The sequence below is a fragment of the Bombus pascuorum genome, chromosome 11 (assembly GCF_905332965.1).
Source record: "Bombus pascuorum chromosome 11, iyBomPasc1.1, whole genome shotgun sequence".
Classification (NCBI taxonomy): domain Eukaryota; kingdom Metazoa; phylum Arthropoda; class Insecta; order Hymenoptera; family Apidae; genus Bombus; species Bombus pascuorum.
Genome location: NC_083498.1, coordinates 2,054,886 through 2,073,931, shown reverse-complemented (window position 1 = coordinate 2,073,931; position 19,046 = coordinate 2,054,886). Strand labels below are relative to the sequence as shown.

The window sequence follows — 19,046 nt, the reverse complement described above, 5'->3', positions numbered from 1 at the left end:
ACTGTGTAATAAAGATACTGCATAAAAAAGTCCCAGGTATATTTATAGCTATGTACATATTAATTAATGGAAGAGCTATTTATATGCATCTACGTGTGTCTCCTTTTCTACAAGGAAGTTTAATAATATTATGGAATAAAGTTTAACTAGTTATTTATGTTTAACTTTTTACAAATCTCGCTATGTACTTCTAGATTTACCAGATTTAATTTCATTACAGAAATCAACATCTACGTGTATAAGGTTCGAAACTGCTGTTGCTTGGTAATGCACCTGTTTTGAACAGGAGTAAACAAACTTCTTACTCAAACTAGTATTCTTGTTGGAAATTATACTAAATTACACTATCACACAAATTGGAAATTACACTGTTACAATATCACATTCAATCAGAAATTTCCTTATATTCTGTACTATAATGCGGTAGCGTTATAATTTCATCCATTTCAGATAAAATCATGCTGACAGAACCTCGTAATTTGTACTCGTAAAACAATATTTGTAACAATGCTGTACTTTTCGTAAAAAAATATAATCAATTTTTACCTAATTTTCGTGAAATGAAAACATAAATTGTGAAACTTTGAACTGACCAAACTGATAAATTAATGTTAGTATTTAAACAATATCGATTTCTACCGTATTTTAACATAAAAGCAACGTGTGGACTTTCGGAAATTCCGACCAACAGGGAACACATGTTACATTACGTAAAGGAGGAATTTTATAATTTGAATACTTCGTTTGTGTAAAATAATTTCGTGTTTGTAATAATACAACGAAGGCTACATAATAGGCCAGTCACATTCATCTTTCTGTTTATTGTGTATTCACTGCCAAGGAAGAGCTTACAAACTCTAACGCAACTTCATTGGATTGAAAAAATCGAATACGTCAAATGTACCAGTTGGTGAAAATAGAGGGATAGTTGAAAGGAAACAATGACAACGCGTTCATGCATTATTGTACTTACAATAGAATAGTATCAAGTCTGTCATTGATAGGTAGGGCAATTTACGTTTCACGGTTATGTCATTAGCCCGACATAAAAGCGATTACGGCTGCTTCGAATTGCCGGCAGTAAAACGAACTTCTGCTTTAATCTGACATAACATTACGGGCCATTGAATAGAACTGGGTGTTCCTCATTTCGCGAACGAGGAATATCGGTTGCTCGATTATTGCACAAGGATAAATTTGTCAACAATTGAATGTGACTGTTTCCTCCCCCACATTGAATATTTTTCAACATTCTGAAATCCATGAAATGCTCGTAGGATTGCACAAATTTAAATACAAGGAAACGAAGGAACGATACGAACTATTAATTACTAAAATGAAAAATAGTAGGTAACATACGAAATATCCATTTTCTTTGGCTAAAATACAGTAGTTAAGAAACAATAAAATTCATATTATTTAGAAGTACTTTCATACGATTACAAAAAAGGAATAAGGGTGTGCAGAAATGCTTCTTGTAAACATTATAGTTCCATCGAAGAAAAGTACGTAGATATCAAGACTTTATCAACAACGATGTAAAAAGGAATTCAAATATTCTATTAAGTTTTTTGTATTAAATCAGGCAACTTCCATTTGAAGAATATTATCGTATATTTAATAGTTGGAGCATATTTAAACTAGGTATACTGTGCATAGAAAAATGTAAATATCCATTAAAAGCGACTTTATTTTATTAGTATGATGCCATATTTTTCGACGTTCGCTGATACAAAAGACGATACAGCTCGTGGCAGCCATGAGCTGTATTGAGTCTGTAAGGAGTTAAGATTACGGCGAAAAGTTACTTTAAATATTAGAGGTTCCTATCTTTCCGCCTCTTGCAGGGTTCCTACAAAGTTTATTACGACCCGTAATCCCTTTTCCCTTTTACGACAAAGTTCGCCTAACGGAGAACGATGACGTCGTTTAAGCCGGCAAAGCGTCGTATCACACAATGGTTTTGAGTAGAAAATTCGCTTTCTTAACGATTCTCCGTGTAACAAAATTACGAGCCTACGCGTGTGGCTGCGTTAAATCCTTCGAATAAAATATTTGTACCATAACGTTGGATAACGAGAAGGCGAAATAGATCATTTCATCGGCAAATCGTCGAATCGTAGAATCGTAGAAACAACCTCTTTTCTGCTCTCATTTTAAAATCACATTTTATCACAGACGACAATACAAGTACCAAATGACCAACGTGCCAAAGAAACAACCAATGAGCCGTGCTTTTCTTTCTCGTCCGCTAGCATTTGTCTGGATTAGCTGCCAAATACTCTCTAATTTCCTCTATTATCTCTGTAATACGCGACTGATAGGATTTCATAATGCTGCATTGATTTTTAATGAGATCGCTGCGTTGATCACCGTACATGACGTACTCCAGTTGATCGGTAGATTCTATAAAATATTCTTCCACCGCTTGTCGCGTTAACAACATTATTTGCATGTTAGCGATCGCATATGCCAATGCCAGGCCTTGAATGTCCTTGCAACTCTCAATGAATTGCGCGCGAGGTAAGCAATCCTCAAGATCTAGACCTTCCGCAGCCAATTCTTTCTTCATTGTGTCACAGTAAACGTCGATAAGCGACTCGTTGCATCGACGTCTAGTAGCACGATTGGTCGACAACAGGAAACATATCACAAAATCGATCGCTGGCGGAGAATATTGCAAGAATTGAAAGTCTATCAGGTAACACCCGATCAACTTACCGCTAGAGTCTTTCTTGAACATGATATTATTTGGCCATAGATCCCGGTGACACATCACGTTTCTGAATTTATTTGACGTCTTCAACAATTCTGGTAACCTCCATACCCACTTGGTTATCCAATTCTTAATAAGTGTCGCCTCATCGTCCTTCAACTTCTCGTTCATATCAACTATAGTACATGCACCATTGATGCACGAAGAGAGATACTTTTGCGTCGCTGAATCGTTCTCGATGAAAGCCACCTCCTCCAGGTACTTCCCGTAAAGGTCAAAAATCGTTTGACCGGTACTACGGCGAAGCTTCTCGTCCAGGATCAAGGATCTCGAGTGTAAGACCGAGATCGTCTTTGCTAGCAGAATGCAGTGTTCATCGTCGAACGGCAGATATTTGTCCAGGTTAACGTATCCGTTTTGCCTGGCGTCTTCCAAAACTATTATAACGTTATTCTTGCCAAAATAATAATCGGGCAGCCATTTGGGACCGCCTCCAGTGCCCATCTTCGGCACTATCTCACTATAGACAGCGATTTCCTTGTTGAACGTATTTGTACGGACTAAAAAATCGTACTGTGGACTAGTGGTTGGTGGCGGTGTCTTCGCAAAGAATTTGAAATGCTTCGATTTGTCATCGATTTTCACCGTAACGGAAAGAGTATAGTACAAGCCCAAGAAACCATTTGTCTCCCCTAAGTTATCCAAACTCCAGTGTAAAACGCGAAAGTTATTCGAGAGAAGTTTTCGCTCGACGATCTTATTGATGTCGGAGTCGGACAGAAGAGCGACTGGTTTCTCTTTGATGGAGCAGACCTGCGACTTGGTCGAGTCGGTCAAACAGCAAGACGAATCGACGCTAATCGTTGACATGTCGAGGGAGCACGTTGAAACTGTCGCGAAGGAGACAATACCAACATTTATATACGATCCCTGTTCGCGTTCGTCACTTTTGTGGGATCGTAAATAAGCATCTTGAAGCATTTGAGTGAATGCTGAAAAGTGATACTTTGACAAATACGGCGTCCACTATCAGCGACACGATTAAGAGCCAGTTAAATCCCAGATGCCATCCGAAGAAGGAGCGAAGATGCGAGTAAACGATTCGATAAGACGTCACCGCGACGCGATACAATCCGATTATAATAATTTATACATTCTGTAAATTTGTCGAACATACCTTCTAGACGAGAGGAAACGAACTAAATGATTTATGCCTTTGCACGAAGAAACATAATAAGACTTGCGATAGCATGCGTGCACGAAGAAAAACTGGTACGCTAAGGTTTTGGAAACAGGAGTTTCGATTCCACAATATACTCGTGATATGTACTCGTGAAACGAACTTTTCTCACATCGATTATGTGATTTAACGCATTTCTTTTGCCACACTTTTCGTTTAATTTAGCAGGTTTCTGTGGTAAATGATATCGAACTTCGTAGATAACGCTTAATTTGCACAGAACTTTACGATCATTATTTAATGCTTGAGAAAGTACTAAAATGACAGAGTGGATGACAGTAATTACGACGTAACTGAATGTTTGACAACTAAGAAAGTTTGGCACGACATCATCGTTTGATTATTTTTTATACAAATAAGATAGCAGAGTATCTATAGAAGATCCGTTATAATTAGTAGGATTACAAATCATTCATATCCAAACGTGATATTTCAAAATTTTGAAATGATACATGTAAAATCTAGAAAGTTCTATGATTCACAATAAGTCGAAAATCATGAACCGCGTTGGAGACATCGTTTTTAGGAAAATCGAATTTGGGTACGCGTTTATTCACAAATATTATAGTATTTAAATTCTTCCTATTATAACTTATTCTTTATACGTATAATTATTACATAACTATAGTTTGATGCATTTCATTAAACAAGATGTGCTAAAATAAAACGAACATTTATTGGACGATGAAAGTAAAATTTTGACCGAACTGCGAGCTTTGGTTAAATCCTTTTTTGTAATTTTTACATACAAATTTATTAGAAAATTTCAAATGTTTGCATATGTTCTAAACGTCAAAGTAAATTCACAGGTTTCTGAATTTGATGGAAATCCGAAAAAAGTATTTATTGTATACTGTTGTTACAAGCACATTTATTGAACGTTAACAAACAAATGTGTTTTTCGAAAAAGTAGCTTATAGCGATCTACAATGCATATACACGAGCATTCTGAAAAGAGAAACTTTTATACGTATAAAGTCAAAATGTCGCTGGCAATAAATGGATTATCGGTTGACAGATAGTTTCAAATTATTTGATAATATCAAAAGATAGGAACGTACGATATCTTGCGAGTTATAAATTTTATACCTTTGCATCAAGTTGTCGTCTTCAATTTCCGTGTGAAGTTCACAGTACGCATACAGAAGTTACTTAATAAAGCCAATGGTTGCATTTCATGAGGCATAAACCGTAAATCAATATAAAGAAGATTTGAATAAATATTAGAGGAGAATAAAATGGAAATCTCGACAAATGGAATATACTGAACATAAAACAATAAAAACAGAGAGAAACTTAACACGAAATACTTTTACTTTGCTCTTTTAATTTTGCGTCTAATGTCTTAATGTATATCAAATATAAACTTCTATAATTATATCAATATTTAAATTAAGCAATTCTGCATCATCAAAATAAACACGCTTTGTTCCTCTTTCTTCGTTCCAATTAGTATAAGATGCAAATTCTAAACAAAAATGATTATCAATCAACTAAATATGATTTAATATGATATAAAATATAATGTTTATTAATTATTCATTCATATTTGACGCTCTAAAAAGAAACTTCACGTATATGCAATGTATTTTACCGCGGTTTGTAAAATTGTTAGAAATTAATTTAAACTTGCATTTTTGCTCGAATCTCTTGGGTAGATGGAAAGCATACAACGACTGATTTCTTTTGGGAATGCTGATCCTTAAGGGGTTAATGTCGGATGCGCTTCTAGTAATTCCAGCGTACGAATATGCGATTCACAAAAAAATACAATATAGTTTTATCTTAAAGTGCAATAGCAGCAAATAGAAATAATCAAAATTTTTGCAATGAACAATTACGAATATTATTTATACGCGACGATATTTTACCAGTTTTATTTTCGTTTAAGATATTCAGGGGAATTTAATTGAGCATCATATGGAAACACTCAAAGTTGTTAAAATTCAATATTCACATTTCAAAACAATCGTTAAATGATTAATTGAGGGACTTATATCAAGTATCGAGTGTTGAACGCGGTCCGTTTTTTTCACCCGCTAATAAAATTCAATTTATCGGTGATCGATCACTTGAATTTTTAGCAAGTGAAATATAACATTTAAGTGAGGGATAAAAAACGTAAAGCGAGGAGCGTGACGAATATGCTCTTCTGTTCAAGAGCAAAAGGGAAAGGACGAGAAAGGAAGAAACGAAAAGATGAAGGGAGAAAGAGAAAGCGTTGAAGTCCATGGGGTACTATAAAACAATTCCAAAGAAACTTCTCTTCAGGACTCTCGTAGTTGCTGAAATTTATTTGCGTTCGGAATACATCTAACTTCTTAGGAGAGCAACGTATTAATGAGGTCGCACTCTAGATAACCCTTTCGGCTTCGTTACTTTACATTACCAAAGGCAATTCGATTAAGCGTATTGCGGAGCTACGAAGGGTAGTGAACTTGCTAATATTGCCCTATGTACACGCTGGCATAATTATTGCTGATTGAGTTTTCGCTTGAGACGTTCACCCATAATTCCAGGTCGCAGTCGTTTTAATCACTTCTCGATCGTATCGAAATGAAAAACGATAAGAATTCAATACCTTTAAATTAATCAGATAATTAAATCCTCGTAAGCGTCTGCAAGCTAAGACTCTTAAGGAGTATTATTATATAGTGAAATTATATTTTTTTCAATTTTCAAGTATCTTCTAATAATTGAAACCTCTTTGAAAAATTAACTTCACAAATAGAAGTAGTTATTAATGGATTACACTCTCAACACTCTCGACCAATTCGTTGTACAAAATGAACAAATCAAATCATAACTAACAAAAACTCGATTGAAAATGAAATGAAATCATCAAATCGAAAACCATGGAGAATTCTGTTTGACTATCAAACATATCATAGATGCACATCCATGACAAAATCATGCAGTTGGTGGTCATTACCGATGAATTTAGATCGGCGAAGCGTGACTTTTTCAAGTAATAGATTCACTTCATCCTAACTTCGTTCAACTGCTATTATACAACAAATTTTCTAGCCGAGATGACTTTTTAATTGCCCGTTTGGTCACATAACAGCAACGAACGTATAGCAGCAGGCCAACAGGCAACTGCCAGTTATCGCGAGCTGCTCTCCATCTTTTTTATTCTGCTCTTCCGTGACGAAGTACGCGGGAATGGGCCGAAACAGAATTCTGATTAATTGACGTGGCTTTAATTAAACTTTTAATTAACGAGCCCAAAACAAAGAATTGAAAATAAGTGTTAGCCTGTCCCTGACCTCGGACGATTAACTAGAAACAATAGGGAAGTCTTTTCGGGCTACGATGAATACCGGTGGCTACGTTTATGCGCATAAATTTGCACAAAATCTTCTTCGATTAGCGGCCAACGTTTTACCCGTCACGCGAACTTTCGCCGTTCGCTTTAAATTCGTGTCATTGACATCGATATTCTGCGAATAACAATAATGAAACAAAATGTCAGAAAAATTCAATCACCGACGCTATGCACAACGGAAAAGGCGTAAATATTATATGTATTCTTGAAACTTGATATTTATTTTTAAATTGAAAGTAGTATTTTCATATATTTGATATAGACAGCGAATGTGATTCTTGCATCAACGGTCTATTTTATTTGATTGAATAAAACTTCCTTTTGGAAAAAAGTTCAATTTTATATTAATTTCGCAGAAATAGAATTGCAAAATTGCGAAATGAATTTCGTTTCGGCAGTTGTGTGTTTGTTAAAATTACTTTCACGGAATAATAACGCGATAGAGAACTACAATTACAGTACAAAAGTGTTTCGTATTAATAATTCTATTTTAGCTTTCAATGTACACCTACATACTACATGTATGAAGAATAATGTGCATTATAGTTCCTTACTTCAGGTGCTTTAAGTGTTGCGATGCAGAATATCGTGGTCTACGGTAGACAAGGCATCCAAAGAGACGTCAATAAATTACCCGGGCTTTTTATTCAAAAAAGTCGTATAAGGACAATACTTGACACAAAACGTGAGATTCGAAACAAGCAACAGCAGAATCTGTGGCCATCGATCGATGAATTCATCATAAATGTACTGCACACATCCAATCGCCAGGATATGTGTGTTCTAGGTTACATAAAGCCTGGTCGATTCGTTTCGATACTTTCTATACCGGCCTTTGAGTTTCAGCGATCTATCGATACCTTGCATAAAACTTGAATCCAACTTGGTATAGCGAGATACGGAGGTATATATCCGATGTCTGCACCGTGTCTACATAAGTGCACGTACCTCTTTTCATGGTGTTTCTATCCTCATATCCGGAAATAGCAATCCCAGTATCGAGCAACTTTTCAGGACATGGCAGTAAAAACAGAAATATGTATATATGAAGACATAAGGCAGGATATCTTTGAACTGTCAAAAATTGCTTATAACGTTCCCGAGAAATTTTAGATTTTAAAGTATCACGATGATCAGACGACATGTACTACTCACGATAATGTTCTAATATACTAATTTCTCGCTAAATGTATATATGCGATAAGTGTCCTGTAACTTCTATATATATATATATATATATATATATATTTTTTTTTTTTTTCTTTTTTTTCAATGATTCATTGATTTAAAATTTTTCTATTATAATCCCGATAGTCGAGTCTCATTATAATGCTAACGAAATTTTAAAAAATTTCTTACAATGCACAAAACACATTCATAAAAGAATTCTGTGGTAAGTGTTCGAATACTTTCGTGGCCACTGTATTTGTGATCCTTCGGATTTCGGTCATGATTTTATTAATATCCATTGAAAAATTTTCAAGTCTGCTTGAAAAAGTGCATGTTCACGGAACACAGCGGAAAATATCATTTAGAGAAATATCTAAGGCAATTCCTTATAACGGACCGTGCGCTTAAAATCGAAATTACACTCTCGTAACGAACATTTTGGCTGATTCGTAATACCGGAACCGTCCATCTCCAAAGCGGAAATTACGTTCGCGAAACGAAATTGCGATCAGCATGGATCGTCTGATTCGAATTTTCTACACATGACGGAAATATTCGCCTTCCAGTGTTTATTAGAAATTAATGTTTAAAGCATTGTTTACGCTAACTAATTAAACATAGTATCATTGAAAGATGTGGTAACTAATGAATCTTTTGTGAGACAAGTTTATAAAGTGGAAATTGTAATTACAATTAAGAAGTATAGAATTCTGGGTATACTCGGTGGAAGTTCGAAGCTAGTACTAGTTTAAGTTCGGTATAGAAGCAAGCTCTATATGCGTACCTACAACGGTTCCATGTTCGCCATCTCTTTCAACGATCTGTCCGACAACGTAGACTCCTATCCAAATCTGTACTCCATTCGAATACATCGTAACAGAAAAAGAAATATCAGAGGATTAACAGAAAATGCCTATACTACTAGATTACTGATCGGAAATAACTGGTAAAAGTGACCAGTAGATAAAAAATTACAATTTTATAAAGAATTATCTTTCTACATACATACATATACGAAAAATATTAGAAAATTATGAATTTATGTTTTTTATAAATAATCGTATTGACAAAAATCTCGATGGAAAAGAAACCATCTTACATATGTATATATATTTTGTATTATTAAATGCTTTGAAATTAAAAATTGAGCAATTGCACTTCGTTTTTATACGAAGAAGATTTTTTAAATTATATAATGATTGTTTAATCTGCAGTATAATAAGAAAATTTGTTCAAAACTGAATAAAGCAGAACCATTCTAAAGATACGATGTAATTTATTAATTTAAAATACAATTTTTTTCAGAGATAGAAATGAATGGACGTATATGTTAATTTTTTCTTCTTATTATCTCTGCATAGTTCTTTCAAGCTTCCGAAATCTCTTAAAAAATACATTTTATTAAAATACTGTTATCCAATTATAACATAATTTTACATCTTGCACATTTTATTCGTAAAGTTTTCACCCCATTTTTGCCCAATATCAACGCTTAATTCTCTCACAAATACATTTAGCAGCAGTTTTACTCTTTAAATCATAAATGTATACATTATATTACTCTTTCCTGAGAAAGAAATAAAAAAAGGAACAAAATACATACATATCAAATATACCAAATACAATATAAATTAAACGTTAATGGAGATCATGTAACATTAACCACATGTATATATTCTTATTCTTAACACTTTGATCTTTTTAAGATTAATATCCTTATTGTTCGTGCGTGCACCACTTTCCAATAACAAATTTGGCTTCATACGTCGTGCAGAATTACCCAATTTTCATCCTGTCTGTCAAAGAAAAAATTTCTGGAAAACCAGATTTTAAACATTTACGTTGCAAAAAATGATGATAACCTCGTAGAAGCATTCTTCACGGAAAGCAAGCAATTTTAAATTTGAACGATGCAATATTGATCCTCGGTAGTAGATGAATACGTGAAACGTGTTGAATTTGTGCTTTGCTGAATATGTGAAAATTACCAGTCCAAAGTCCTTGTAAATTATATGTCACTCATAAAGAATTGAAAAAGGTATGTGAGTCGATTAATGATTACTGAATCTACTTTCAAGCATGGACATTTCGCCGTGAATATGATTTAATACAGAATGTCAAGAGTAATAACCGTCTGAAACATGAACATACAAATAATTCAGTCATACATATTATTTTCTTTTAAGTACTTAACTTAAAGGTAAACTCCCTCGTATGCCGCTTTATTAATTAATTGTTATTAATTAATTGTTAAATGGAAAAGCTTCATAAAACAATTTTTCATACTTAACTATAAGAAACATATAAGCAAAAAATTAAACTATATATAGAGGTTGATTCAAAAGCTATTCTAATGCAATCTTTTTATCACTTTATTAAATATCATTCAAATTTAATATTTTACATGCATACGAAGCATGGTTTTAACGAATTCTACATAAATGTGGTGTAATGATAGTAACACTTTTCAATCGTATTTTATATTATATGTAATATTAATAAAATCGGTCGAACTAATGTTAGAAAAAAAAAGAATCAAAAAAGCTTGCCTAACAGATTCACTCTAGCAGAATGATCCGTTTTCCTCGCCGCTAACTAGACTAAAACCACAGCGAATGTAGAACTCTTGCATTTTGCTCGATCGATTAAATTTAGTCCCAGGAAAATCGACTTGAACTCTGTTCGGTCGACCGTACCACAGATTAGTAGTCATCGGGACCTTGTGGCCTTGGTTTTCCTTTGAGATTTCCAACCAATAAAGGCTAGGCTTGGTACGATCACATCGTGGCTTGGAAAGATCGAAATCTACGCTATGAAGACGCTCATATGCCGATTTTGCGCTGTCTTCTTTGTTGTTGTTAAAATACGTAATCGAATTTCGAAGAGCGAACGGATCCAACTGAAATCAATAGTGTCTTCAAAAAATCACGCACAGGGTGTGCGTATTAAATACGTATTAATACTTTTGTATATGAGGATTGAACAACACGTTTTATCTTTCAAACAAGGAAGAAATTGTCCAATTTATTTATAATTGAAATGTCTTTTCGTCTGACAACAATAAGATGAATCACACATCATGAAACATACAACATATTGCAGCACTTGCAAGATATAAAAACTTCCATGATTTTGTCAAATATTTTTTTACTTAAAGTATCAAGCACAAATAACCTATGATATTTGTATAATTCCTTCAATATTTAATTGCATTTATCCTTGGAATATTCATACGTACATTTAAAAATCACCCTATGAACAAGCAGACGACAGTTTGATACTTAATCCAAGATAAGCCGGTGCATCATCATCCGAGACAGCAGTATCGAATGGTTGGAAAGAAAATTTCATCCCGAGTGATAGATTTCCGAATACGGCGGAAAATGGTTTTTCCGTATCTCACGGGCTTGTCTCAGTTTCAGCGTGAACGAACTACCCCCCGGAATAGAACGTTCAGCGAGCACTGCCGCTCTCGACGTTAATTATTAAACTCTCCGAATTCGTTTGGAAAGTTCTCTTACCACGGGATATTGCCTAGATGCTTTTAGAATGTACTCTTCACTCGCTCGCATCTGAACCCAGGGTATGACGTATTCCGTCCGATACATTTTCTTATCTCTTTTATCTTTAACATGAGGAATGATTTACAATCACGAGAATTAACTAAGAATTTTCAAGTGTCACCAGACAGAAGCCGTATTTTCCACGAATGTCGTGGAACAAACTGAAGATGTTGCGTCTCGCGAAACAAAGGATGTCGAGAAAAAAAATGAAACTCGTCTTCTCAGAATGTGATAACTACAAGGTAGTTAGTGTAGGAATGATTCTAAAAGGATCGACAGTATTGTTAGAAGACATATAATAATTCTATGGCTGAAGAAGAGCAAACGTAGTAACAAAGTTAAAATTATTGTTGTTTAAAACTTCACAATCTTATAAAATGTTTTAAGTGATACTTATATTCTATTTAAATTGAAGAGACTTATTAGAATGAGTGTTATATGAATAACGAGAGCTGAGAAAAAGCAAATGAATAGCCAGGAAAGTACCAAGACATAAACCGAGAGTGGAATATCTTTTGCATTTCGCAACACTAAATTACTGTAATCACATACACAATAGAAAATTCTGAGAATAAACCGCTAAGAGTGTTCTGTATGTTTGCCATATTAATTATTTTATTATGAAAAAAGTTAAACAAAATAGAAACCTCCCGAAACTGTAGCAGGAAATTCTTTTACGCAACGCTAATAAGTACTAATCTATGCACTCGAGTTTAAATATACACAACACTAATTACGAAAGTGCAGTGCAGCCGTGTTAAGGCTGCTGACAACCACCTCTGTACATCTTTTTTAGCTGCAGCCGGTGGAAAAAATTTAGGCGCCTTTTAATCGCAATGCTACTAAAAAAACGTGACCATTTATTAAGGCAACATTAACTTGAAAAGTAACTGAAACAATGGCGATGAAAAAGTATCGAAATATTAATTCATAAAATAAATTCAATAATAACAACTCCAATTATTCTAGATAGCCACAAATAGCAACGCTATAAAGTTAATCAAAAGTTGACATTTTTTTAATTCAATTTTAATTTAAATTACTTCGAAACTGTAACTCAATCTGTAAGTACTACTTCGCGACACTGATAACAATCAGCGATCTAGCCAGTATGATGGTGGACCGACATCGGCCAAAAAAGACTACTATTACAACTACCAAAAACAAGCATCGTAACAAAGTAATACCGAAAATGACTTTCCATGTTCTGGAGGATCCAGGGGATGGAAAGCCATTAGTAGTTGCCCTCTTCTGTGGCAATTGTTCTGTCCGCTGAAACTTACATTTAAGCTCAAGTCTTTCTAATCGCAGTAGAAGAAGTGTCTTATAAAAATAAAATAAAAAAATAAATCACTCATCCTAATGATCAACATTATATTAAAATTTTAATCCTCAATGTCATGTCATTAATATAAAAAAACGCGGTGTGCAAGAAGACCTCTCCTGAACTAATAAATAAGACACAAAAATAATGTTATTACTCACGAATATGATAAATATCCGCAGTCAATATGCTCGAAAGAAATTCAACGTAATACAACCAATCGTCCGTATCGATTCGAACCTTTTGCCCTACGACATGATTGGATGACCAGAGGAATATGAAGACACGCGACTCATGATAAGATGCGGAGACGTTGCCATCGATGATGCAGCAATTCAGAGGAAGTCATCACCAAAACAATCGTCAAGAAGGAACCATCAAACCTCATACAGAAAAATGGGAAGTTGTGAAAAATCTATAACTAAACATGTGATATCAGACTTTAATTTTAAAGATATGACTAATTCTAATATAAATTTTATTTCTTAATTAATAATAATTAAAGTACGTGAGAAGTAAAATTGATTAAGGTACAATTTGCAAAAATACTTACATTTTTGGCTTCTTGAACATCCTCAGATTTCTTCTGGAAAGCATAAGGAAGTGGAAACTGTGAACAACCTTAAAAAAGTAGTAGATTATTATAATTTATTTTTGAAAACACAGTGTTGATTATTTAAGAAGTTTGAAATAATAGAAGATGAAACTCTATTAAATTTAGAACCTTAATAATAATAAAAATTAAAAATAAACTTTCCAAATTTTAATAATTATAGAAATTGGAGCTCTAATATAACGATCTGAAATCTATAAGTTAACAGAATCATTTAAATAAATTAGGATACAATATACCAAGATACCAGATATCAGATATACTAGATTCTTGATCTCCTGGAGAAGCTGGATCCTCTTGGGCACTGACTTTAATACCGAACACGAATATTAGAAAGAAAAAGGTTTACTTACAAAAGAAAAATAAAAGAATATTAACGCGTTCGTTTCGATTAAGTATCGTTTAAATTAAGTCTCCGAACAAACACTGATTCTAATTTCGCATATCATTATTGAATTGAAGAATTTGAGGTTACGAAGCAAACATTAATTCTACCGACTGTGCGTGGTCACAAAAATTTTCTGAAAGTAAAATTGTATTAGTAGAAAGGGGGTAGAGAAGAGAGAAAAAAGAAGAAAATTTTATATATTTCTCTTCTTTACCTTATCGATAGTTTGTTTAGAAAAAAAACTCTTTATAATCATAGACAGCAACAATATTCGTTAAACATACCCGATGTGGTCACAATAACAACACGCGTAACCTTGAACTAAAACGTTCCTCAGCATATCGTACAACTCTATCTTAAAAATAATAAAAATTGTTCATACAAGTTCAATGGCGATATTAATACCGAGAATTCATGATTGAAATATGAACGTTATTCAAATTTCTTGAGTACATATAATAAAAATTGAATGAATATATATTGTTGATTGTTAATAGAATACATTTACATATGTATAATTTAGTAATAATAATATTAAATGGATATCTATTATATTAAAAGTGAATCAAAAAGCAATACGTACATGTACCTCCATCTTCTTTAAAGTAAATCCAATGTTTCCAAATCGTTTTGCATGAAATGTTCGTCTACGCATCTCTAATATCCATCTGCACAAATCATAACCATAAATTTAGGATTAATATATAAAACTGAATCAATTGTGTCAAAATGGAATAAGAATCAAATTCAAATCCTCTCTCAAAAGTTCGTAATACAACGCATTGGTAACACTGGTACTCAGCCGATAGACGACGAATGAACAGAGAAAATTGGAAGAACTATAGAATTTCACTTTAACAGTACCTAACAAAGTACTAAATAAGAACATATTAGTTAAACAAACCTGATAATACTCGATTAAAGACAATATAATACTAATAAAAGCACTATATAGTTGAAATCACACCCTTCAAAGAACGACGTATGTTGATACCATGATTTTCACCCGTACTATGACAGACCGCGCTAAAACTTCACTTAAGTGACTCCTGATTGGCTGGAATGAAATGACTTCTCTTTCATATAAAGCCGCGCGCAAAATTGAAATATTATATGTCGAAAAATTCTTGATGGTCATCAAACTATAACAATTTCAAAGCAGATAATTATAAAGAGTTTTCAAGGTTTAATACCACTTCCATTTCTACGCCGTTAATATTAGTCACAGTTTGTTTATTACTAGTCTTCTTTTATTATTATTGCTATAATTAAGTGTAGTGGATATAATGTTCCTCTTTAATGAATACAATAATATAAATAATTAAGAGAATAAATGAATTAAAGTAATATCTATAGTATATGTATGTAATATCTGCTTAGAATAAATCGAGAAAATTGACAAATTACTATAAAATGTAGATTAATAACAATTTAAAACAAATTTATTTTAAAGTTAAAAATTAATAGAAAATACACACTCGCGAAATAATATTATATATCTGTTGATAGCCAACTCTGTTTATAAATTTTACATATTGCTTAGCTGTTATAATTTCATTCTTAAATTACTTTTAGCTTTGCATCATTGTCTAACAATAAATATATATGTAAATATATTGCGTGTCAGATGTACTGTGTACCTCGTCTGTGCTATTATTGAGATACCTTCTGTCGTTGTTTAACAAGTGCCACAGCGCGCCATCTCACGAAATGTGCAACAAGTTCTCCCGGGTAAATCATTAGTTCGACGATTTTATGCCATGCGGCGCTGCTTGTATAATTCGTACTAATTTCCGCAGGAGTGAACATAATCGAAATTAAATTAAAAACGCCCCTTAATTAGTTATGGTAAAGTGCGACTAATAAGATACAGCATAGTTTTCCCTTCCGGTTCCAGCTTTCCGTCAACTTTCGTTAATTCAATTTCAAGCGATTCGAATTACGTTTCACTCGATCATGGCATCAGAGGTACGCTTTCTACCCCGATAAACATTTATTTTCTTCCACTTTTAAAACGTTTTCCAAAGTTGTAGTTTGCAAGGAAAATTTGATTCTAAATACACGTTCCGCGAAATCTTTTGTTTTCGATAATGATTCACAATTATATTATGAATTTATATTATGATCATATTATAAATTATGTTATGAATATTCATATTTACGGTTTGCATGATATTATAAAACAACGAAAGTACTATCGGCATTTTTCAGTGGAGTACTGAGTGACGTTATTAACAAACTATACAAGAATTTCTTAATTAAAATTACATTCCGTAAGTCAACAAATAATATATTAATCTAAAATCTATTTTGTATTTAATAATTGTTGTTAATACTTTCACTAAGCTAATAGCAAGTTTAGTAAGAAATTTGGTACATAAAAGCCTCTTTATACGTTAATTAAAACGGTTTTTTCTACTCGTGGAGAAACGTTAAGTATAAATAGAAAGAAGAGCAAAGGTCATAAACATAGAACAAAGGAATGGAATTTTTCACAATTCAAGTTACACGTAAATAGGAGTAATTGCGTAAATACAAATTACATATGCATATCGCTGCGAAGGTTCACAGAGTATGGCTCAAATGTATTCTGTACAAGGTAGAACTGAATATGTTAAGAATATGTATGTTAATGTTTTCTCTTGAACGATTACTTTTTTTACGTACGTATACGCGTAGCGTGCAGCGACAATGTTATGCAGTGACCGAGTCCCACGGTTCATCGAGGACCGCGTCGCGTGCATTCGATACTGTTAAAGCAAAAGAGCATAACTACTCCCGGAAGAGAAGTTTTTCATTCATTCTTATTTCCAAGTAAAATGTCACCTGCAGTAGCGAGTTCACAAACAATGCAGAGGTCATACAAGAAAGGAGTACAAGTCCACCATCGAATTTGCGGTAGATATTCATAAGGGCAAACTAAAAACATTTCTCAAATGTATTAGTGAATTAATTTCATTTCCTGTTCGGACTAGACAACCTAAAATGCTAAAGAAACATTTCTAATTGATTTAAATCGCATATTCGTTAATACATACTTATATTTAAACTAAGGTTTTCATACATTGATGCAGAAATTAAAATTTTTGTTTTATATCCCGTACATATGTTAAATTACAATATTGTTTGTATCAATTATATAATTTTTACAAGTATTAAAATCTGACAACTACTTTTAAGATCTAACGTATTACATACATTTATATATATTACGTATTTGCACTAATGAATTACTTCCAATTCTAACTAATCTGATTGTCATGTTCATTTTTTAAGTTTTGTAAAACAAGATTCATAGACAGTAAAATTGTTTTTTTAATTCGAACTGTACATATAACTTGTAAACTAACGTTCAAACAACGGGCTTTAAAAATTACTATTGAAGTTTCGATAAATTGCACCGGTGAATTTGCGTAATTCTCATTTGTATCGAGCGTCGCTTCGTCGAGTTCGTTACGAGGTGCGTCGTGTCGAGTCTAATCAAACTGAACCGAATGTCGGGCGCGGTTAATCGTCTAATCAAATTAGTCGAAACAAACGTCAGGGATTGGTCGAATGTCCGACCCACCCATGAATCACGTTTTACTATTTACCAAGGGACTCTGATTTCTGAAGTACTCCATTATATCCTATCTCTAGCATCACAATAGTAATCTTATCCTTCAAAATTTCATTTAGAAGAATCTTTCAATTAGAAGTTTAGAATGCATGAAGCAGGATTAATAATTTCGAATAAATCCGAGAAATACTCCTGCAAACCAAATTTAACTAGAACAAACAAAAATATATTCTGCGTCATTTCGAATGTATAAGATTTCTTTCTAAAATTCGAAACAAAAAAGATTGGAAAGTGTTACTGAACGTGTTCGTGGCGTCGCATATCCGGTTAACTGAATCCAAAATAGAGAAATTTGAATGGTATGTTATGAAAGTAGCTAAACCTAACTTCGTCTGTCGCGACATCACGGATCATCTGGAATGATCGAGATCGACTTGGACGAGCAAATGGAAAAGTGGCAGTAACAAAGAAAGCAGGATCCCCTGAAAGGCGGTCCTTTGCAATTCCATAGGAAAAGGTAGCGCTTCCTAATCTCGAGTGAACCATCTCACGGTGTAACGAATCGGGAAGAGGCATTTGGCCAACTCGGACGTATTTCTCGGCGAGGAGATCGCGCGCAGATCAGATATGGTATCGGTGATCCTGTAATTCTTCTCCCGTCTTACCGAACGATACGAGATCGATCGAAGCGAACCAAGTAGAGAGAAAAAAGGGGATCGTGACGGAAAGAGAGAGAACGGGAAAGATACGAATGAGAGAAGAAGAAACGGTAAGAAAAGAGAAGAGAGACGGGGGAATAAGAGAAGGAGAGCCTTAATCATAGAACGAATGCAGGGAAGGAGAACAAGGAAAGAGGTGAGGACATGACTGAAGGTACTGAGAGAGAAGGGGGTAACGGGAAGTAGAAAGTGGAGGTGGAGATGGTTAAGGTAAGGGGAGTACAGGGGCATGTCATACGACACACAGGGCAGAGTTTAATCAGGTTCGACTAGTTAGTTGGCAGGTGCGAGCGTCGCGCGCGCGCAGGAAGGAGAGCCGAGCGGCCTCCAAGAAGCAGCGTGGCTCCTGCGTGTTGCTACTTTGAGCAAGAAACGTAGCTCTGGACAGCCACCGGACGCACAATGCCACGGACAAGAGAGGTCTAT

The 19,046-nt window shown here is 34.0% G+C and overlaps 3 protein-coding genes across 6 annotated transcripts in view; 1 reads left to right on the top strand and 2 right to left on the bottom strand.

Moving 5' to 3' along the window:
- Positions 1-19,046, top strand: part of LOC132911886 (uncharacterized) — a 290,962-nt gene that overhangs the window by 234,692 nt on the left and 37,224 nt on the right. The window lies entirely within an intron of this gene.
- On the bottom strand, positions 1,673-3,623 carry LOC132911888 (uncharacterized). The gene has a single exon (XM_060968907.1). The coding sequence runs from the start codon at positions 3,584-3,586 to the stop codon at positions 2,252-2,254; it is 1,335 nt and encodes a 444-aa protein (XP_060824890.1). The 5' UTR covers positions 3,587-3,623; the 3' UTR covers positions 1,673-2,251.
- LOC132911879 (uncharacterized) lies at positions 10,807-12,376 on the bottom strand. 2 transcript variants are annotated; one of them, XR_009659103.1, is made up of 2 exons: positions 11,693-12,376; positions 10,807-11,353 (listed from the first exon to the last, which is right to left on the bottom strand). XR_009659103.1 is itself a non-coding variant. In XM_060968885.1 (2 exons), the coding sequence occupies exons 1-2, from the start codon at positions 12,060-12,062 to the stop codon at positions 11,018-11,020; spliced, it is 423 nt and encodes a 140-aa protein (XP_060824868.1). In that variant the 5' UTR covers positions 12,063-12,373; the 3' UTR covers positions 10,807-11,017. The 2 variants fall into 2 exon arrangements, 1 of the variants encoding a protein (XP_060824868.1); XM_060968885.1 differs by having other exon boundaries at positions 11,976-12,373.

What these genes read in the sequence shown, in the direction of transcription:
- LOC132911879 (XM_060968885.1), bottom strand. Translation starts at nt 12,062, where the DNA reads ATGTATCGGACGGAATACGTCATACCCTGGGTTCAGATGCGAGCGAGT. An exon ending in CATCTAGGCAATATCCCGTG is followed by an intron (nt 11,354 to 11,975) that starts GTAAGAGAACTT and finishes TATTGATTTCAG; the next exon opens with TTGGATCCGTTCGCTCTTCG.
- LOC132911888 (XM_060968907.1), bottom strand. Translation starts at nt 3,586, where the DNA reads ATGTCAACGATTAGCGTCGATTCGTCTTGCTGTTTGACCGACTCGACC.